Source organism: Aethalodelphis obliquidens, unplaced genomic scaffold, assembly GCF_003676395.1.
Source record: "Aethalodelphis obliquidens isolate GAN/ISIS:26980383/991018 unplaced genomic scaffold, ASM367639v1 scaffold97, whole genome shotgun sequence".
NCBI lineage: Eukaryota > Metazoa > Chordata > Mammalia > Artiodactyla > Delphinidae > Aethalodelphis > Aethalodelphis obliquidens.
Window position 1 is genome coordinate 3,017,178 of NW_020838041.1, and position 18,239 is coordinate 3,035,416.

The following is an 18,239-nucleotide window of genomic DNA, read 5'->3' on the forward strand; positions in this document are numbered from 1 at the left end:
CGCATGGCAACAAACAGTAGCCCCTGCTCGCCGCAACTAGAGAAAGCCCGCATGCAGCAGTGGAGACCCCACACAGCCAAAAATAAATAATTGATGAAAAAAAAAATAAGGATAAAAGGCCCTCCTCCTCCAGCAACACTTACCTGGAAACATCAGGCCTGGTGTCTCTCCTTGCTTCCCGTAGTCCTGTTCTTCCCAGGTCACAGCACAGCACATGGAGTTATCGTGACCTTTGTCCTTGTCTCTAGGTTAAGTTGTGAGCTGGCCCGTGAGCACCACCAGGACAGGGGCGGTGCCAGGCTTGCTTCAGTTGTATCCTCAGCACCCAGCCCAGTGGCTGGTGTATGCAGATGCTCAACAAAACCGCATTGCATAAGGGAATGAATAATTTGAGGGTAGATATATTGAATGACTAGTAAGTACCAAGTACTGTGCTCAGTGCCACGGAAAAGTGGTTTTCCAAAGTTGTTGGATTTCACTAGCCAGTAAGTTAAAAAAAAGAAAACATTGACCTTATATGGAATTTAAAAATATCTACTATAAGCATTTCATGAAATAAAATGTATTTTAACAGTGTAAAACTAGGAAGAACATACTAGGATACTATTTCCTTTTATGAAAAACTCCCTACATTCTCTTAAAATTTCATTTCCTAGCTGATCCATAAAAATCTCACCGTCGAGTGGCTCCTAGTCACAGAAGGGCTACTGCAACCGCTGGCACAGGAGAGAAACAGCAGGAAGTGTGTGTACCTGGCTCAAAGAGCTGTCCCATTCAGGAGTGGGGGCAAGCGGCACAGCAGACGCCCAGCCTTAAAGGTGCAGTGCCTCTCCCCATCCCTTGGCAGAAGGACAAAGGGCTCGCGCGCCCGGAGTCCCGGGAGGACCCCCATCGGCGTGGTATCCCGTGCTGTTTCCGATTGAGCTCTCACAGCTAGCTCGAGAGATGCTATAATTCCTTCTGTTTTACAGGTACACAAGGAGACTCGGAAAGAGTCCCCTTTCCTGGGGGAGGTTTGACACGGCCCAGGATGACACGGCCCTAATAATTGGGCGAGCGTCGAGCTTGCGAACCTCCAACCCGGACCCTTGCAATCGTGCTCAGTGCGGCCTGCCTGGAGGAGTAGGACACGGGAAACCTCAGTAGAGAAGGGACTGGGGAACATCCCAGTGGGATGAATTCGGGCCAAGGTGGATCAAATTGTACCCCCCCACCCCCACCCGCACGCCTGTCGGAAGTCCTGAGACGCCGGTGCGGAGCTGGGAGTGGGGGAAAGTCAAGAAGAGAGGCGTGGCCCGGCCGCGTTCCGGGGCGGGGTCTGCACGGTGGGGCGGGGCCGGCGGCAGGGTCCGGGTGCGGCTGTACCGGAGCCTTGGCAGTCGGCGGGGCGTGGTCAGCGCTGCGGGGCGTGGTCTGAGCTTTGTGGCTTGGTCATGCCGGTTCCGGGCGTGGTCTGAGGAGCGGGGCCTGCACCAGTGCACGGGGGCCGTGGCGAACGGCGGGGCGTAGTCTGAGCTTTGGGGCGTGGCCATGCTGAGTGCCGGGGCGAGCCCAGCGCTGCCTGTTGGGGCCCACTCGGGTGCGCTGCAGAAGCTCCGGGGACCACGACAAGCGGCGGGGCGGGGCCTGCGCGGCGGGGCGGGGCCTGCGGCGGCCCGGTCCAGCGGCGGCGCGGGGCCATGGCGGGCAGCGGGCGTGGGGCCGGCGGGCGGGTGCTGCACTCAGCGCAGGCCGAGGACGTGGCGTCGGCCTCCAACTTCCGCGCCTTCGAGCTGCTGCACCTGCACTTGGACCTGCGGGCCGAGTTCGGGCCTCCGGGGCCAGGCCCGGGCTGCCGCGGGCTGAGCGGCTCGGCGGTGCTGGACTTGCGCTGCCTGGAGCCCGGCGGCGCCGCGGAGCTGCGGCTGGACTCGCACCCGTGCGTGGAGGTGACGGCGGCGGCTCTGCGGCGGGAGCGGCCGGACGCGGGGCAGCCGGAGCCGGAGCCGGAGCCGGTGCCGGTGTGCACGCGGCCCTTCTCGCACTACGGCCAGGCCCTGTGCGTGCGCTTCCCGCAGCCCTGCATCGCCGGCGAGCGCCTGCGGGTGCAGCTCACCTACCGCGTCGGCGAAGGACCCGGGGTGAGTGCCCCAGCCCCGCGCCGGCCCCTCCTCCCGCCCCTTCTCGTGCAGATGCGCCCCCCTCATCCCCTCCCACCTCCCCTCCCATCCCTCCGCCCCATCCTCATCCAGATGCTCCCCCCACCCTTGCCTCCCACGGCATCGAGGAGGTCACCTCTTCCAGGCTGGGCAGCAGACGGTTCACGAACAGAACTTAGGGTTGTCGCTGCGCTTGGCCTAGGCTGGGCCCTGGTGATGAGCTGCTCCGCTGTCCTCTAGGGCGGCCTGACAGTGCTGGCTGGTTACCCGCTGCTGACTCAGTCCTTTGTTCCAGGTGCCCTCCTAATGCCTCGGGCTGGAACAGCTCGAAACTGGGCAGTTAGTAGTGTTTCCTCCTGCGAAGTCCTGGATTTGATGAACAAAAAAATCTGAGTAAAAGTGAGAACCAGAATTAGGGTGTACCAGGCTTTGTAATAACTTGGCTTTCTCACTGTTGGTTGACTCAAATCTTAACTGGGGGGCGGGGGGCGGCAAATGTTGGCGATCAGAAAGGGGAAGGTCATGTGTCCACATCTGTGAATGTCCGGGCGCGGCTGCCAGTCCTTTCTTGGATGGGGTGTGCTACAGGTCTCAGCGGCTGCCTGCCCGCCATGGAAGCTTGCTTATTTGGTCGCGCTTCCCCTTTTGCTGTTGCAGCTCGCTCCAAGGGCAGTTGTTTCCATCTTTCGCCATTCGGGAAGTAAATGAATCTTATGATAGAACTTGTTTAAAAAATTAAAGTCCAAAGCAATGTAGACTGACCTCTAAGGCAGAGGAGAAACCCAGGGACCTCTAGGGATAACGTGCCATCTGGAAATGTGTTTGGTTGCTCTAGTATATTTTGGTTCCTGGTTTGGGGCAGAAATTAAATAGGATGAGTGGAAAAATTAGGCCCTCCTGGGTGTGCCTAACAAAAGTGGCACCCCCAATTAAATATCGGAACTAAATAGCTTTCATTTAAGACGTGGTGGCAGAGATACACGCTTGATGAAGAACTGCCCTTTGCCCTGTGAAGGCTGCACTGGTGGCACTGTGCCTGTTCCTTCCTCTCATTGCCACCGCCCCAGGGAGGGCTCTCACCTTGGACACCGTGGGTCGCAGCATTCACACACACACCAGTGTGTGTCCTGCCAGCCTCCTTCATTTTCTTCTCTTCATGTCAATAAAACAAAGCCGAGAACCAAAGAAAACTCAAGCAAAGATGACGAGAAGGAATTGTGGTTGAGAGGATGATAGTGTTTATTGAGCTAAGCCTGACGATAGCTACATGAGTTGTCTTTATGTAAAGTCCTAGTACGGTGCCTGGTACCTCTCACTGCCAACTCATCACAGTTGTTTTCATTAATAGGATTTATTTTTTAAAAAGCTGTGTAGAGGACTTCCCTGGTGGTCCAGTGGCTAAGACTCCATGCTGCCAATGCAGGCGGCCCGGGTTCGATCCCTGGTCAGGGAACTAGATCCCACCTGCATGCCGCAACTAAAGATCCCGCATGCCACAATGAAGATCCTGCGTGCCGCAACTAAGACCTGGCGCAGCCTAAATAGATAGATAGGTGTCTAGATTACCAGGAAAACTGAGCAGATAGTACAGAGTCTCCACAAGCCGCTTCCACACACACACTGTTTACCCTTTACTGGTGTTTTACAAGTGGGATACATTTGTTCCAGTTAATGAGGCAGTATTGATACTTTATTATAAACTGGGATCCACAGTTTTTCCAGATTTCCTTAGTTTTTTTAAAAAATAATAACGGATATTTATTGAGCGACGTTCATGTACAAGGTATTATTAGTGTTTTTTAAATTTTTATTTTATATTGGAGTATAGTTGATTTACAATGTTGTGTAAGTTTCAGGTGTACAGCAACCTTAGTTTTTTGCTTTTTTTTAATTTATTTCATTTTATTGTTTTGGCCGCACGGCATGCCATGTGGGAGCATAGGTCCCCAACCAGGGATGGAACCCTTGCCCCCTGCAGTGGACGCACGGAGTTATAACAACTGGACCGCCAGGGAAGTCCACAACCTTAGTTTTTAATGTGTCTTTTTCTGCTCCAGGGTCCCATCCAGAAATCCACTGTGTGTTCCGCTGTCACGTCTCCTTTGGCTCCTCTTGGCTGTGACAGTTTCTCAGACGTTCCTGTTGTGGTGACCGTGATAGCCTGGAGGAGTGTGATACCCTCTATGGGAATTTGTCTGTTGTTTTTCTCATGATTAGACTGGGGTTATGGGGGTTTGTTTGTTTTTCATAGACTATTTTTTAGAACAGTTCCGGTTTCGCAGCAAAACTGAGCAGAAGTTCACAGAGATAAGGTGTCATTTTTGTAACGTCGCATTGAGGGCAACAGTATTGACAGGATTTATGGCTGCTGTGCAAATATACCTCCGGTACATTTATTTGCTGTGCAAATGTACCTCCGGTCTCCGGGATGAGGCAGAGCTTGTTGGGTTTCTGCACCAGGACGTTCCTCTCTCTCCCCTGCTTCCGTCTGTACTGGACTCTGGAACGAGACTCATCACACACACACACACACACACACACATGCACACATTCTCAAGCAAAGAAAACCCCAGCATCCCATTGTGTCTCCCTTGTGCCTCTTAAAAATTGGTCTCAGGACTTCCCTGGTGGTCCGGTAGTTACGAATCTGCCTTCCAGTGCAGGGGACGTGGGTTCCATCCCTGGTCGGGGAACTGAGATCCCACATGCCGCGGGGCAACTAAGCCCATGCACCACAACTAGAGGGAAGCCCGCATGCTGCAACTAAGACCCCACGCAGCCAAATTAATTCATAATTAATTTTAAAAAGAACAAGAGACACCTCAGGGAATGTTCTCGTCCTTGAGTGTAGTTCCCAGGGGGGAGAAAATTGGTCTCAAGTGCCTCTGTGCTCAAAGCCCTTCATCACAGCTGCCGGGTGGGTGCCCACCTCTGCCGGAAGCTGCACTCCCCCGCGCCGTCCTCATGCTGCTGCCCACCTCCTTGAGGGACTCTCCTCCCTTCCCTCCTGCCGTCTAAATCCTGCCCACTTTCGAAGGTCCAGCCAGGGAGTTTTGCTTCCCCTATGAAACCCTCCTGGAGTCACCTCACCCTGTTCTAACCTCTCCGTGGTGTGCGGTGCTGACACACAGCCTCCTCACCCCCCGCGGTGGCATCTGTGTTACAGGTGAACTTCTCTTCGCTGTGGGCAGGATTTGGGTTTGTAAAAATCCTTCAAATGTGCTCTTGATTAAGGGCTGACAGAAGACAAGAATCATAGCCAATGCCTATAACGTAAAACACGTTTATTCTGAAAGGGTAGATTGGAGGGATGGAGAACACGCATTAATCAGACTCCTTGCTATTAGCTTCTGCTTTTCTGTGTCTTTTATCACAAGTGCAAGAACAGCTTCTTCAGTATTTGTTTTTTGGTGAGAAGTTACTACAGCGGGGGGGACAGAGGAGGGAGGCAGGACCAGGGGGTCGGAGGCCACCCCAGGAATGCTTGAGACGGCCCATGGGACACACTGAGGGGTGGCCCTTTGGTGCTGTCCACCCTGGGAAGTGGACGTCAGACCTCGGCCTGGACTCCAGAGCGTCGCAGTCTGAGCTGGACTGGCGGGCGGAGGATCCCGAGGGTCACCTCAAGCCTCCCCTCCGGCCAGCTCCGCCAGGCCGCGCTGTGCTTGTGCAGGATGTCAGTTCCCAAAGGGTCTTGCCTCTTCTTAGGTTTGCTGGTTGGCTCCGGAGCAGACAGCAGGAAAGAGGAAGCCGTTCGTCTACACGCAGGGCCAGGCTGTCCTGAACCGGTCCTTCTTCCCCTGCTTCGACACTCCCGCGGTGAAGTGCACGTACTCCGCTCTTATTGAGGTGAAGCAGGCTGAGAGCAAATGTACCTGCCCTTGGGACTGAAAAGTTCACTTCTATCAGGTCATGTTTCAGGTGGTAGATTATTACCTCCATTGGGGGGTACCTCTGAAAAACTCCTCCACCTGCAGAAATTTGATCTGTGCTAAATCCCATCCGTTTGGCACAAGTTCAGTTTGTTGAAGCCTCTGTGCTTCCCAAGGTGGACCCCAGGCCGCTGTCGTCACCACGCGGGTTGCTGGCCATGCCGCCCTTCTAGCTGATCAAGGGCAGACTCTGTCCAGGCGAAATCTCCTGAGCCTTCTCTCTTGTCAGGTCCCAGATGGCTTCACAGCTGTGATGAGTGCCAACACCTGGGAGAAGAGAGGGCCAAATAAGTTCTTCTTCCGGATGTGTCAGCCCATCCCGTCCTATCTGATAGCTTTGGCCATCGGAGATCTGGTTTCGGCTGAAGTCGGACCCAGGTAGGAGACCGAGACCCCGCAGGCAAGAGTGAACCGACCTCTGAGCACGGAGGCCTCTGACCAGCGAGCGGACCTCCTGGGGTGGCCCTTGGGGTCACGTCGGAGCCTCCCGAGCCCGGGACCTTTCTGCGGGACAGGGCGTGGCCTGAATGGCCAGAGGATGTGTTCTTTCCTCCCCCTCCCTCCTGCCTTCCTCCCGTGTCTGCGCTGAGACCGTCGGTCCTGCAGTGGCTGCGGTCCTGGGCCACCTTCAGAGGGAGGTGGGAGCTCCAGCAGCAGTTTTAGATGATCTTTATTAGCATCTTTAAGATCTAAATTACCTTCTTGCTACTATAGTTGCTTTTTTATCTTTGTAGCAAATCTCCCCATTTTCTCTGGCGCTTGAGTCCTGGAAATGTACGGCCTTGATCTCTCTGTCTCCCTCTGGAGAGGCCCGAGGAAGCCGCCTGTCTGTCTGCTCCAGACACAGAGGCCTGGACCTGTGTTGGCAGAGGGGCCTCCGTGAAGTGAGATGGGTTTAGTGGAGATAAATAAGGATTTTGTACGGTTTCCTGAAAAAGAAATTTGACCAGGAGCACAGGTTTTTCCTGGCTGTCATCTTACCCACCAGCTTGGCATAGTCCTGAAAAGTGAGAGGGTCGGTTTGGATGTGAAGCCGTGGCTCTTCCTGGCCCCGTTGCGGTCCTTCTCTCTGCCGGGCCCTCAGCCCCTGGAGGTGCTGGATTGGCTACACGCCTCGGGCTTCACAACTGGGCTCAGCAGTGGTGCCAGGGCCATGAGATCAGAGGGAGAGATGGGTGGGGCCTCGTTGGCATCTGCTTCCAGCCACGCGCTCAGGAGAGCACCAGCCCTGAGAGACGAGGGGTCCCTTCCTGGTGGACAGGGCAGTAGGTGACCTGCAAGCATGGAAAACAGACAAGGGGAGGAACGTCTTTTAGGGTGTTTACTCTTGCTGAGGTTCTGTTAGTAGGAGTAGGAGCTACTAAGGGGAAATGAGAGAACAGTCTATTCTAAATACACTGGATCACGGAGGTTTTTTCAACCCTTTGTACTGAAGTGACGACACAGTACGTTAATCCAGGTGACAGAACCCGTTTTACTGGTGCTGATGACTTACTCCAGTCCCCCGTCAGGTGGACAGTCCTTGCCTCCTGGGTCACATCGGAGGGTCTTGAGGGAGTCTGCCGCGTAGGAAGATCTTCCATCTAGTCCCCGTTACCTCAGGGGGAAGACCCTGGCCAGGAGAGACTGGCGGACATCCCCAGGGGCCCCTTTATGTACTGTCCCTTCTAACCCTTACAGGCAACACTGAGGGACGTATTGCTGTCTCCAGTTTGCAGTTGAGAAACTGTGGCTTTGGTAAAGAGCCTTGTGCAGTCACGTGGTTGGTAGAACTGGAATTCAGAGGCAAGGGTTTCTGTTGCAGATCCCGTGCTTTTTGCCCCTAGAATCCTGGTGATGAGATTCCAGCTTGACTGAGAGCATCCTGGTTTCTTTGACAGAAATCTGTGTGCTGGCGGAAATGTCGTGGGCGTCCGCGGCCTAGCCTGTTGTCGCTGAGGACAGGGCTGAAGGCCTTTGTTAGTTGTGGTGCCCTGGCTGGGGATGGAGCAGCTCAGAGTAGTGCCTGGGGACTTGGACTCTGTGCTGGGGTCTTATTCTCAGCCCGGTGCCCTTTTTCTCCACGTGGGTTTCTCCTGGGTTGAGGGTGGCCTGAGGGCTTCTCTACCTCCTCTGCCTTCTCCCCACACCACCCCCGCCTCCGACCCCCATTCTCACTCACGGCCGCACCCTGCATCCCAGGCCTGGACTTGGGTATCGCTGTGAACCGGGCGGGATCAGAAACCTCCAGCTGCATGTAGACCTTCATTCTCTGCCCCTCCTGCTGACCTTCGCCCTCTGGGGGCCTCACTCCTACCACGTCCCATCCCGCTGTGCCTGCACCTCGCCCTGAAGGGCGGTGCTTGCTCCCGGGCGGGCGGCAGCCTCTCCCGGGACTTCTCTCCCGCCTGGGTGGTGACTGGTCATCTCTCGCCCACACCCCAGGCCCTCCGGCGTGTCCTGCTGCCGCCCATCTGCCCCGGGCTCCTGCCATCCCCTTTCCCCACTCAGCACCTTTCTCCACTCAGCGTCTCTCTTTTGAGAGATGGAGAAAATAATGAAGCTGTGCGTGGTACCCGTTCACATTTCTGGTTTCTTGGTGAGAAGCTGGAACGAGAGAAAAGGTGATGCAGGCGTTTGAGAGGTTTCCGTGCGCTCAACCGTCTTTCACGCACCTTTGCATCTCGCGCCCCTTAAACCGTCTCTCCAGTTTTCCTTTCAGACGCCAGCCCCTCCCTCCAAGCACAGGGTCTCGGCTCTGCTTTGTGGAGATGTTTGGTCTGTCGGGTACGATTGTATCCTGCACGTCCAAGGTCCCTCCGTCTGCTCTCATTCCCACATTCGTCCGTCTGGACCGCGACGACAGGTCCTTTCTTTGTTAAAGCCAGTCTTCACCTGACCCGTTGACTCACCCCCACCCCCGTCCTCTGGGCTTTGCTTCATCGTCTAGTCCCGTCTTCAGACCTGCGGCCCCCACCCACAACTGGCCAACTGGCTCTTTCCTCTCCACCCCTGGAGTCCAGTCCCCTAAACTCGCTGAAGCTCCTGAGGTGAGAGGCCGTTGCTCAGCGTGGAAGGTGCAGGGACTCGAGGATGTGCCCTTGGCCTCTGCTTCCCGATCCCGGGCCCTCCTGGCCGGTCCTCGCTGGGCTCCTCGGGGGTCTGGCTGCCCTGGGCGCAGGTGCCCCAGGTTCGGTCCTCGCCCCCGGCTGTGCCTGGGAAAGCTCACGCCCCCTCGTATTGAGCATGTTTCCTGTGTCCACAGCTCCCTAGACAGTCTGATGGTGTCGCCCCCTGCGCTCTGCAGGGGCAGCTGTGTCACGTGGCATCTGAAGCCCTTTGTGCCCCGAGCTTGGGGCCTCTCCCACCCCCAACCTACCCCCATCAGACCTTGGACTCTGGTCACCCCAGACCCCGGTGGCTCCTCGCCTGCACGTGCGGCTTCCTTCCCGCTACGAGGCTCCTGCTTTTGCTGCTGGGACCCCCGACGCGGGTCGCCCCGCTCCCCCTCCTGCTAGAACAGTCCCCGAAGTTCTGCCGAAAGGAAGCTCTCTTCGTCCTGGCCTCGCACCCACCCACTTGGCCGTCTGTCCCCCGACTGAGGATGTCCGTGTAGGGAACGCTCTGTGGAGCATCGAGGGGCCTTGACACAGCCTTCGGCTGCAGGGCCCCTGAACCTGGGGTCAGCTCGTCCTTGAACCCCGAGAATGGTCTCGGTCCCTCCCATCCCCTTTCAGCCTGGGCTTCCTTCGCACTGGATCTTCTCGATTTTTTTTTCCCCCCTTACCTCTGTTTCCTCATCTTTTTACTGTGAAAATTTCATAATTGGAAATTCCTGCAGGACATTGAAGGAATGATGCTTTGAGCACCTGTCTGCCCATCCGTGTTGCTGTACTAGGTTTGCTTTCGTGTGGATCTGTGGGGGTTTTTACTAGACCATTTGAAAGCAAGTAGGTCCGCCTGCCTGTCCGAAGAGTGAAGACAGTTACCACTTTTCTGTTAATGTGAATTGGTTTATCTCTCAAGTGTCTTTCAATTCTAAAGATTCGGTTGTGAGAATCCTTTCTAATCTCTCCGGAGGTACACCAGCATTTCCTACCTGAGCCACCGTATGAACGGTCTTCACACCCATCTCGTCTCCTTACCGCGCACCTTGCAGATGGGGACTGAGGCTGGGCGGGGGGAGAGCCTGTCGCCTGCAGGAGCCCCCCGCCCCCCCCCTCAGTTGGTGCACGTGCTTTCAGGACGGGTCCCGCCGTGGCCTCTGAGCACAGTGCTGCCTTCTCTGCGCCCTTGTCTCCAGGAGCTGGGTGTGGGCCGAGCCCTGCCTCATCGCAGCTGCTAAGGAGGAGTATGACGGGGTCATAGAAGAGTTCTTGGCAACGGGAGAGAAGCTTTTCGGACCCTACGTTTGGGGAAGGTGCGGTATCACGTGGACTCTCGTGTCTCTGTTGTTACAGTGAGCCGGCCCTCCCCCCTCCCCGGCCCTGATCCGGGGGGCGTAGGGGAGGGGGGAGGAGATAAGCCAGGCCTCATCCGCTGTGGTCAAGGAGGGGCCTGGGAGGGCAGGCATTGCGGGGACAGAGGCGTGCCCGTGCCAGCAGTTGCCGGGGTGGAGATGGGGATGCGCTGTCGGGGACGTGGCTGACTTGTCTTTCCTGTTGCCGGAAGCAGCTCCGTACCCGTTTTCTCTTTGTCATCTTCAGACTTGAGGTCCCCTAGATAAGAGGCTCCATTAGGTCTGTGTGACCCACGTGGGCCTCTGGGGAGCTGGGTGTGATGGAGTCAAGCGCGTGCCCACTGTGAGGGGCCTGGGAGGGAGGCCCAGTGGGCCGGGGGCGGGGGCAGGGCTGAGGACCGGCTCGCTGTGCCGTGCCGCCACCCCCGTCAGTAGCCCGGATGCAGCTGGGCCCCTCACGGCAGCCTGCCTCTGGCAGGTACGACGTGCTCTTCATGCCCCCGTCCTTCCCATTTGGAGGGATGGAGAACCCCTGCCTGACCTTCGTCACCCCCTGCCTGCTGGCGGGGGACCGCTCCTTGGCCGACGTCATCATCCACGAGATCGCCCACAGCTGGTTTGGGAACCTGGTCACCAACGCCAACTGGGGGGAGTTCTGGCTGAACGAAGGCTTCACCATGTACGCCCAGAGGAGGATTTCCACCGTCCTGTTCGGTGAGCCGCCCCTGAGGACCTGCCTCCGGTCCTGGGCCTGCAAGGCTCCTTCTGGGGAGTGAAGGGAGGAGGGGGTAGTGCAGTGAGCCCGTGACAGCCAGGGAGGGCAACTCGAGACAAAGTTACACGTAAGTAACTGTGCCCACCTCACTGCATGAGCAGGGGCTGGGGGCAGAGGGAGTCTCGAAGATGGCACACGGCGGGATGAGCTAGCGGTGGACGCGCCTCCCGCTGGGGCTGAAGCTTCCCTGTGCTTCGCCTGGGGGAGAGCGGCCCGGGCTGGTCGCCCAGGTACCAGTTCGCTTAATGAGCGAGTCGTCAGATCACTGTCCCCATCACCTTGGATTGAACACCTGTTTTGTACCAGCTCTGTCACGTACCACCTTCCCGGCGGCTGCGTGGAGATACTGTTATTCCCATTTTACGTGTGAGTTCCCTGCGACTCAGAGAGGGTAGGAAATGTCCCTCAGCCACTTAGCAGGTGAGGGCAGACCCTCAAATGGAGCCCAGCTGTGCTTTTCAAATACACTCTCGGGAATTCCCTGGCGGTCCAGTGGTTAGGACTCCGCGCTTTCACTGCCGAGGCCATGGGTTAGATCCCTGGTCAGGGAACTAAGATCCCGTAAGCCACGTAGCACAGCCAAAAAATAAAATATAATACATTATCAACACAATCTCGATGTTGAAAAGCCATGGTGTATCAGGTGCTTTTGTTACGTTTATTATTGCTCTGATCAAAATCTACTTTGGCACCAGTGGAAAAGCACACACAAAAATACTTATCTGTAATCTCACTGTTCAGAGGTAATCGATGGTTATCCTTTCAAACATTTTTCTACGTGTGTGTGTGTGCGTATCATCAGACTGTACATGGTTTTAGAACTGCCTTTTTTTTTAATATAATAAAGTTAAACATTTTCCCGAGTCATTAAATTTTTTCTACAGCTCCAGAGTATGGAGGCTTCATAATTTATTCAGTCAACCTCCAGTTGTTAGGTTGTTTTCAATTTTCAAACGAAATAATATTCTGACAGACATCTTTACATAGGTTCACGTGCGTCTCAGATGATTTCAGTAAAGACAAATTTCTAGAAACATCATTTCAGGACCTGAACATTTTCAAGGCTTTTTGTTTTGTTTGGCATACATTGTCTCCTGCTTCCCAAGTTTACACTTTCATCCAGAGTACGTAAAGCAGTAGTGTACCGGCCGCTCGGACTCCCGCACGCAGCTGTTCGTGTGCACCGTGCGTGCGCCTCAGGGCGCTGAGGCTGGCAGGGCCGGGGGGGGTGGGGGTGGTCACTGGCCCAGATCAGAGCATCTCGCGAGTGGCGGCGGTGGCTGGTACACACCCGGGCCCTCCCCAACCCTGTCCCCTCAGTTGTTGTTCTTTCTTTCCCACGGCATGTGGGATCTTCGTTCCCCGACCCGGGATTGAACCCGGGCGCCCTCCGCAGTGAAAGCGCGCAGTCCTAACCACTGCACCCCCCGCCGGGGGATTCCCTCCCTCAGTCGTCTTTAGAGCCAGAAGGAGACTCAGATGCTAGAAAAATCTTGGGTGACAGTTTCTCTTGTCTGACAGAACAGTCAGATGAAGAGATTCTATTTTCGTGGGAGATCAAATTACCGTCTCCACAGATAACAACATGCTTAAGGGAAAGGTCACTCACTGTCAGAGGGGTGGTGTGGGCGGGGCAGGCGGAGGAGTCAGCCGTCCACAGCCCCCGCCGCCCGCCATGCCTGGGGAGTGCCACCCCCGGGCTTGGGGCCTCCGTCCTCTTTTCGGGGCCTCGTGGGCACCGCGGGGGGTGCCAGCCGCTTTCCTGTCGCGCAGGACCCGCCTACACCTGCTTGGAAGCCGCCACCGGGCGGGCTCTGCTTCGGCAGCACATGGACGTCACGGGCGAGGAGCACCCGCTGAACAAGCTGCGCGTGAAGATCGAGCCAGGTGGGGGCTGCTCTGGCCACCGCCCAGCCCCCGTCGGGCTGGGCACACCTGGATCCCCCCTCGGGAGGGAGCGACTCCGAGATGCTCTGTGCGTCTGGGTCCCTGTCACTTACTCGTCCCTTTGCCGCCCCTGGTCCATGGTCAGCTCAGCCCCGCGGCGTTTCTAGAGCGAGGTCGCCCTCCCCTCACCGAGGGCGTGACCCAGCACCAGAAAGCTCGTGACTGCTCTGAGGTCATGGGTTTTTGTTTCCTAAGATTTTTCTTCAGTTCCACGTGTGACTAACTTAAACCTTTCTGTGCAGTTGAAGCGCGTGTTCCCCGATGCCTCTGACTCTGACCATGAACTTCCTGTAGTCGGGCAGTCAGTTCTGTTTACTCCAGAACGTGCACAGAACCCACCCCGCCCCGGTCTGGGCAGGCGCAGCGCCTGTGGGTGACCCGTGGGGCTGGGAAGGCGTTGGGTGGAAGGGCCCCCCGAGCACAGCGCCCCGGGCAGGGGGCAGCCGCGATCCCCCGAGCCTGCTTTCTTTGTCCTCCCACTGGGTCCATCTTCAAGTCCCTCGAGAGAGGCCAGGATGGACCCGGAACGTTCGTGGCCTTGCTGTTCCTGGGAAGCTGAATTCCGGTCTCTTCCGTGGCTACTCTTTGAATCCAGAGCTTTCTCTGCAGGTGTCGACCCAGACGATACTTACAACGAGACCCCCTACGAGAAAGGCTTCTGCTTTGTCTCCTACCTGGCCCACCTGGTGGGTGACCAGGACCAGTTTGACGATTTCCTCAAGGTACATCAGCTCTGAGGTGAGGGGAGACGAGCGGGGGCCCCGCTGCCGGGGGCTCTGGGTGACCGACCGTGCCTCCCTCCTCACAGGCCTACGTGGATGAGTTTAAGTTCCAAAGTGTCCTAGCTGATGACTTTCTGGAATTCTTCTTGGACTATTTCCCTGAGCTGAAGAGAAGGAGGGTGGATTCCATCCCGGGTGAGCAGAGGAGCCGGCCCACCGCTTCCAGGTGGTCGTGGAGGGTGGGGTCTGGTCCACGCCTTGGGGGGGCTGAGGTGCGCCCCCTGGGGGCGGCGTTTTGGGGCAGGCCCAGGGGCCCAGGCTCTGTCCCACAGGAGGAGCTCGCTCACCCCCTGGCCCCCTTTCCCCACTCTGCTCTTCTGCCCCTCTCTGTCCTCTGGTCTCCCCATCCCTGGACACACGTAGTCAGACCCTTAGCTCTGCCCAGGCCTGCACCTGCCCCGAGGGGCTCCTGCCTGGGGAGCGCGTGAGAGGCCTGCTTCCTAAGAGGGCGAGCACGGCCCGTCGCGGGCCAGGCAGCTCGTTAGATGTGTCCCCACTTCCTGCTCCATGCTGGGCGCCGTCCTGCCAGCTAGTGAGGGGTGGGGCCGGGCAGGACCCCGGGCAGCTGGCTCCGGAGCCCAGGGGCATCAGCACGGCCGTTCTGGTCGTGGGGGCTGGGCCGCGTCTGTGCACGTGGCTCTATGGCTGATTTGCAGCACAGAACACGCTCACGTGGAAAGGGGCGGCCAGGTCCATGAGACAGCGTCTAGGCATCACGCTGGCTGGGGCCCTGTGGAGCGGATGACCGTGCGGGGCAGTGGTGCCGTCGTCGGGGGAGAGCTTGGGATGGACGGAGGCTCGAGGTCTCGGGCACTGCCCGGGCAGGCGGACCGTGATGCTGCTGGGGAATTCTGACGGAATCTTCTCTACTTCTGCCAAACAGGATTTGAATTTGATCGCTGGCTGAACACCCCGGGCTGGCCCCCCTACCTCCCTGACCTCTCCCCCGGGGACTCCCTCATGAGGCCAGCTGAGGAGCTGGCTCAGCTGTGGGCGGCCGAGGAGCTGGACGTGAGGGCCATTGAGGCCGTGTCCACCTCTGCCTGGAAGACCTACCAGCTGGTTTATTTCCTGGATAAGATCCTCCAGAAATCCCCTCTCCCTCCCGGTGAGAAAAAGTGGGTTGTTTCTTCAAGGTTGGAGGGAGACAGACTTGTGACGCTCTTCCCAGGTGGCTGCGGGGCATGGGAAGGCGGGTGGACGGAAGCCTGGGGCAAGGAGCGCGTCGGCGGAGGGATGCAGGTGCCCGCGCGAGTGCCGGGGGGCGGGAAATAGTAAAGCCTGGTGCTCGTGGAGTCCTCACCTCGTGCAGGTCATTCTTCCAGGCTCCCCCGGCTCTGACGCCATCTTATCCTCGTCGCTGCTCTGTGACCCCAGGGACTGGGGAGCGAACCCGGGGCACAAACAGATCCCACAGCCAGTAGACGTGGGGCTGGGGTCTGGGCCTGCTGGGCTGCAGCTCTTCGGCACACATGCTTTGTTGCTTCTCAGCCAGAAGTAGTATTCACCAAGGGGTGTTAACTCAGAAAAACAAAGCAAGCTGACGTGTAGCAGGTTGGCGGTGGGATATCTGAGGCAGGTGTGCAGGCTTTAGTGGGGTGACCACAGGAAGTCTGTATTAAGGGAAGGTTGGAGGAAGAGCCGTGGGAATTACAGCAAAGTCAAGACGAGGCGTGACCCCCTCGGGCCTGAAGAAGCAGGAAGAGGGTGGTCGGCAGCCTCCCTGAAGTTCCTCCGGGTGCCCTCGGACACATGGCCGCCTTAGCTCATGGTGTGCTGGCGAAGTCACTAATGACCTGTTTCTTTTCTCCAGGGAATGTGAAAAAGCTTGGAGAGACGTACCCGAAGATCTCGAATGCCCAGAACGCGGAGCTACGGCTGCGATGGGGCCAGATTGTGCTCAAGAACGACCACCAGGAGGACTTCTGGAAAGTGAGGGACTTCCTGCACAGCCAGGTGGGTGACCGCCACCTGCCTGTGCCCCTTCCACACACGGCAGGCAGGGCCTCTCGGACCGCCCTCTCGGGAGCAGGGCTGAAGGGCCTGGCGGGGTCCTGTGAGCCGGCTGTGGTGCCGCCCTGGGGGAGAAGCCCCAGCCCGGGAGCTCCTGCAGGTCAGCCGGGGAGGCCTGTGGGGAGAGAGCCAGATGGCACTGACCCGAGGCAGGGACGGTCATGTGACAGCGGGGCTGGTCTCCGGGAGAGGCCGGAGACCAGAAGAGGTGAGTGAAGGCGAGATTGTAGGCTCCTCCTCCAGGGGAAGCCGGTGGCCTGGGAGGGTCCAGAGGCCTGCTGGACCCAGGTCACCGGGAGCGCTGCCCTGCCGGGGAGGGGCCCACGGCCCTCAGGATGAACCTTTCCACAAGATTCCAGAGCCGGGCTGTGGACAGGCCACGCGCAGACTCGCTCACCTGTTGGCAGGTACCTGCTGGCAGGTTCTCGAGCCCCTGAAGGCGTCCCAGCCTCTGGGTGTCAGGTGTGGCCGTCTCGCGCTGACGTGAAGGTGCAGGTTTCCTTCTGCTTGGCTGCAGGCGGCCCTTCTGGGGCCCTGGTTTAGGCTTAGGCTCTGCAGCCTTTGCCGTGAGCTGTTGCCTCGGTGCCTGACCACTCAGAGCTCTGAAAGTTTGGAGCCTCCCGTGTGCCAACCCCCTACTCGGTTTTGTTGAGTGTAGACATCTCCAGGAGGGTGAATACCGACACCTAGCCGCGTGGAGCTTTGGCTGCCAAGAAGATTCTGGAACACAAGCCCTCGTGTCTGGGAAGCCTCTCACTCCAGCAATGATACCCGTGTCCCTTTTGGCCCCTGATCACAAGGCTGTCAGATGGGCCCAGGGCAGGGGCTGGGGGCTGCAGACCGCCGTGCAGGCTGACAGGCCTCGAGCACGCACATCTCTTGCAGGGGAAGCAGAAGTACACCCTCCCACTCTACCACGCCATGATGGGGGGCAGTGAGGCCGCCCAGACCCTCGCCAAGGAGACCTTCGCGGCCACGGCCTCCCACCTCCACAGCAATGTGGTCCACTACGTCCAGCAGATCGTGGCGCCCCTGGGCAGCTAGAGGCTCCCACTGTGGCCTCTGTGTCTGCAGACTGCCAATTCCAGTTCTCATCAGCTTCCCAAGTTCACGTCCCCGTGGGGTAACCTGTTCTCTGGCCTTGGTGTTTGGGACTCTGGGCTTCTGCTCTGACTGGACGGCTCTGGACCCGTTGTGCGACCGGGAACCTCCATACTCTCTGGGCTGGGTGGGTGGCAGGCTTCACCCTCCCCGCCTGGGTCTTGGGAAAAGCAGGAAGGATTTTCTTTACTCTCTTTCTTTTCTTTCCTTTTCTTTTTTTTTTTTTTTTTTGCTGATTCTTGAAGTACTGTGCAAAGGGCTGATTTCTGGTGATTCCTTTTTCAGGTTTAATCATTATTTTAATAAATAAAGTGAAAAGTATCTTGGTGACTGTGAAATCCCTTCTCCCAGGTCCCGCTCTCTGTTCTGAGCAGGTTAGGGGGAGACCCAGAGCAGGACGCTGGCTCCCTGTTCTTAAGGAGCCTGGGCTGGAGGAGGTGGGGTTCCCACAGGAGCATGTGCAAAACAGAGGGCACGGAGGCCGCCTCTTTGAGCCGCATCCCTCCGTGCAGCGTCCCGCCCGCCCCTTCCTCTTTACCGTTGCTGCTAATAAGCGCGCACTGGAGTGCTCTTTCTGCAGCCTCTCGCCATCCGTGGGCCTCGCGGGGCCTTGCCCTCCCCAGTCCTGGGTGACGGGCTCCGTGTGGTCTGTAGTAGAGTCTGTTCAGAACCTGGCACTAAGCTCTGATTTCCACGTGGGGATCTAGGCAGTTAGCGACTTGGGGTGGGGTGCGGGGCGAGGGGAGGTCGCACGGAAGTATTTCAGGATCTTTGTTTTCCTAGATCCAGGGTCTCCCTGGTGGCTGGCTGCCGGGTGGGCGGGCGGGCGGGCGGTGCAGACCTCCCAGCACGCCTTGCACCGTGGGAGCGAGGACGCGGGCGCTGGCTCCTGGCTGCTCCTGGCCGCTGTTACAGGCGGGGACAACCGGGGGCCAGCCAGACGCCTCCCGCACCCTGCTCGGTGCCCAGCCGCTCAGCTCTGCGCCCGGCGGTGTCCTTCCTGGTTCCGTGCAGACCCTGGGGCGCCGAGGGGCCCCGCGGGACCACTTCCGCAGCCGGAGCCTGAGTCAGCTTCACAGCCAGGCGTCCTGAGCTGTGTCCCCCGCTGTCCCG

The 18,239-nt window shown here is 57.9% G+C and overlaps 1 protein-coding gene across 2 annotated transcripts; it reads left to right on the forward strand.

Moving 5' to 3' along the window:
* Positions 1–1,464: 1,464 nt before the first annotated feature.
* On the forward strand, positions 1,465–17,447 carry RNPEP (arginyl aminopeptidase). 2 transcript variants are annotated; one of them, XM_027095977.1, is made up of 11 exons: positions 1,465–2,120; positions 5,847–5,987; positions 6,300–6,448; positions 10,353–10,469; positions 10,987–11,222; positions 13,057–13,170; positions 13,840–13,952; positions 14,039–14,147; positions 14,896–15,120; positions 15,826–15,968; positions 16,911–17,447. In XM_027095977.1, exons 1-11 carry the CDS (start codon positions 1,680–1,682, stop codon positions 17,067–17,069), a joined length of 1,947 nt encoding a protein of 648 aa, XP_026951778.1. In that variant the 5' UTR covers positions 1,465–1,679; the 3' UTR covers positions 17,070–17,447. The 2 variants fall into 2 exon arrangements, with proteins under 2 accessions (XP_026951778.1, XP_026951779.1); XM_027095978.1 differs by lacking the exon at positions 1,465–2,120 and adding an exon at positions 4,196–4,478.
* The last annotated feature ends 792 nt before the right edge of the window (positions 17,448–18,239 follow it).

Coding starts and splice junctions, on each gene's coding strand:
- RNPEP (XM_027095977.1), top strand. CDS start 1,680: ATGGCGGGCAGCGGGCGTGGGGCCGGCGGGCGGGTGCTGCACTCAGCG. Junction 6,449..10,352: donor TCGGCTGAAGTCGGACCCAG/GTAGGAGACCGA, acceptor CCTTGTCTCCAG/GAGCTGGGTGTGGGCCGAGC. Junction 10,470..10,986: donor GGACCCTACGTTTGGGGAAG/GTGCGGTATCAC, acceptor TGCCTCTGGCAG/GTACGACGTGCTCTTCATGC.